The sequence below is a fragment of the Cucurbita pepo genome, chromosome LG02 (genome assembly GCF_002806865.2).
Source record: "Cucurbita pepo subsp. pepo cultivar mu-cu-16 chromosome LG02, ASM280686v2, whole genome shotgun sequence".
NCBI lineage: Eukaryota > Viridiplantae > Streptophyta > Magnoliopsida > Cucurbitales > Cucurbitaceae > Cucurbita > Cucurbita pepo.
In genome coordinates, this window is record NC_036639.1 from 8,629,848 (window position 1) to 8,632,533 (window position 2,686).

The 2,686-nt window shown below is 33.8% G+C and overlaps 1 protein-coding gene across 1 annotated transcript in view; it reads left to right on the forward strand.

Annotated features, from left to right (window-relative positions):
* Window positions 1-1,423: 1,423 nt before the first annotated feature.
* The window catches only part of LOC111788422 (cationic amino acid transporter 1-like), a 6,516-nt gene continuing 5,253 nt past the window's right edge, over window positions 1,424-2,686 (forward strand). Inside the window, exons 1-2 of the mRNA XM_023668759.1 lie at window positions 1,424-1,475; window positions 2,146-2,684. Of these exons, the coding sequence (XP_023524527.1) occupies window positions 1,424-1,475; window positions 2,146-2,684 (591 nt within the window). The remainder of the gene's footprint in view (window positions 1,476-2,145; window positions 2,685-2,686) is intronic.

A 2,686-nucleotide genomic window follows, 5' to 3' on the forward strand; every position in this document is an offset into this window, starting at 1 on the left:
ATGGACATACCTTAGTCATATTATTTTCCAAACGTACCCTAACCATATAGTTTTATCAATCTATCATAATCATATCATTTTCTATACATAACCTAACCGTGTCGTTATATTAATAATATTTTAGTCATATCATTACATTACATTCAACGCATCATTCTCGTATCCTATATCATAATGTAAGAGTTATCATACCATTCACATATTATAACATATCATATCATAGTCATATCGATTCATAAACAATTCACACATATCAAATATATGACTATGAATATTGAGGGAAAAGTGGGCGTGTGAGAGGTTGGAGGAGAGATGAGATTAGTTGATTTGTTTAATTATTATTTTTTTACTGCATGCCCTAACATAAATTTTATGTGGAAATCTTCTATAAAATAATAAATAATGTTATGAACTTATACGTCTGCATTAAGAGTCTTAAAACAAAAACAACGAAAATTCCAATATGAAATATAAATAAAATCAAAGAAAAAATTAAAACGATGCCCTAATCTAACCTAATATCTAAGAAGTGAAAATGCAACTACACTAACACAGGTTCCATAATCGTCAACCACACATGGATGTGTTGCCTTTACTTGAAATTTAAGAATAATATAAGTCGTCAATATTTTAAGAAATACTTCTTAAGTGATCCCACTATTGGTGTTGGTGAATGCAAACATATGCATAACGGTGAGACCTATCATTTTAAATCGTATTCTCTAAATCTACATTCCAGACTTGCAAGTGGGATATATGGTACTTCTCTGCACACTACACACATGTGCGAGCATGGGCCCACTAGGCAGGCTCGCGCACCCTCTAGATTGATTGGTCAGGCTAGCTCCTCTAGACTATTGTCGAACACCCAGAAGGAATAGCGAATATCGTTGAACTATGGTAAGCATGATAATCATTTTTGTCTCATAGTGTACGCGTCCGTACTCGTCATACGGAGAAGTATCCCGATGCATGTAAACATACAAATATGCATGAGGTTCCCTTATTTTTCTTTATGGCATAATAAATCATGCAGGACAACCCACATTCTCTCATCACATATCACACTCTTAATGTAACGTCCTTAATATTCTTGCTTAAATTAGAAGCATCACCACATGAATTCCATAAATAACATAGGTGGTAGTTCGAAATACAATATCTGCAAATGAAGCCATGAACTTACACGTTTAATTTAAGACAAGAAAATAGAAATAACATATCTTAAACATATCGTTAAACACATGGTACCATAACATATATTATATCATTCACGTAACACATCTCAAACATATCGTCAAACGCATCACATCATTTCATAAACATTTCACGCATATCAAGCATATGACATTTGCAAAACTATGGGGCATGTGTCATCATACAACATCGGTTATTGTCTTATGTCGTCTCCGGTGTCTCCGCCATGCTTTCTGTCTTTTGTTACACTGAATTTGCTGTGGAGATTCCAGCAGCTGGTACGTGCCTTTTTCTATTTTGTCTCCGTTTGTGGTCAAAATATTATATATTTTATTATTAATTTTTCAAATTAATTTCTATTTTTAAAATTTTATACATTTATCCCTGTATTTTTTAATCTTTTATTAATTATTTCATTCTTTTTACCTTAATGAATTAAGGTTTACTAATTCTTTTATGTCGGTTGACTATTAAAAAATTATCTTTTAATTTTATTAGAGATACTCTAGAAAAGAATTATACCTTAACTTCTAAATAAAAAGAAAATTTTTAAAAATTTTAAAACTCAATATATGAATGGAGACTGCTTATCTATTTCTTATCAGTATTTAAAAATGTCTAACAGTAATACTATTTTGAATATTTAAAAAAAAAATTAAAAAAGTTTATAATGTGTGCTTTTTTTTCTTTTTTTTTTTTTCTTCTTCAATGAAGTGGTCTTATTTTTGTGGTAGAGATAATGACATGAAATGATGTTCTATTGAAATTTTTATTATGACATCTTAATTGGTTGAAAAAAAATTTAGATTTTGAATTCAAGAAGTATAAAATAGATATAAATATAAAGACCATACTTTGGCAATAATCCAAATTTAAAATTATTTTAGATTTCCTTTTGGTTTTTCCTAAATTACTAACTACACGAATCCATCTTAATTATTTGTTCAGGTGGATCATTCGCCTACCTAAGGGTAGAACTAGGAGACTTCGTTGCATTCATCGCAGCGGGCAACATCCTCCTCGAATATGTAATTGGCAGCGCTGCTGTGGCCCGTTCATGGACTTCATACTTTGCAACTTTGTGCAATCACCATCCGAACGATTTTCGCATCCACGTCTCGTCTTTCCCCGACTCCTACAACCAGCTCGACCCCATCGCCATCATTGTGATCGTCGTCATTTGCACCTTGGCTGTAGCCAGCACCAAAGGCTCCTCCCGCTTCAACTATGTTGCTTCCATTTTCCACGTTGCCATCATCCTCTTCATTGTCATTGCCGGCCTCACCAAGGCCAACCCGAAAAACTTCACTCCCTTTGCCCCCTATGGCCCTCGTGGCATCTTCGTAGCCTCTGCCGTTTTGTTCTTTGCATACGTTGGATTCGACGCCGTTTCGACAATGGCTGAGGAAACTAAGAACCCTGCTAAAGATATACCTATTGGTCTTGTTGGGTCAATGGTGATCACCACATTAGCCTATTGCATTCTTGC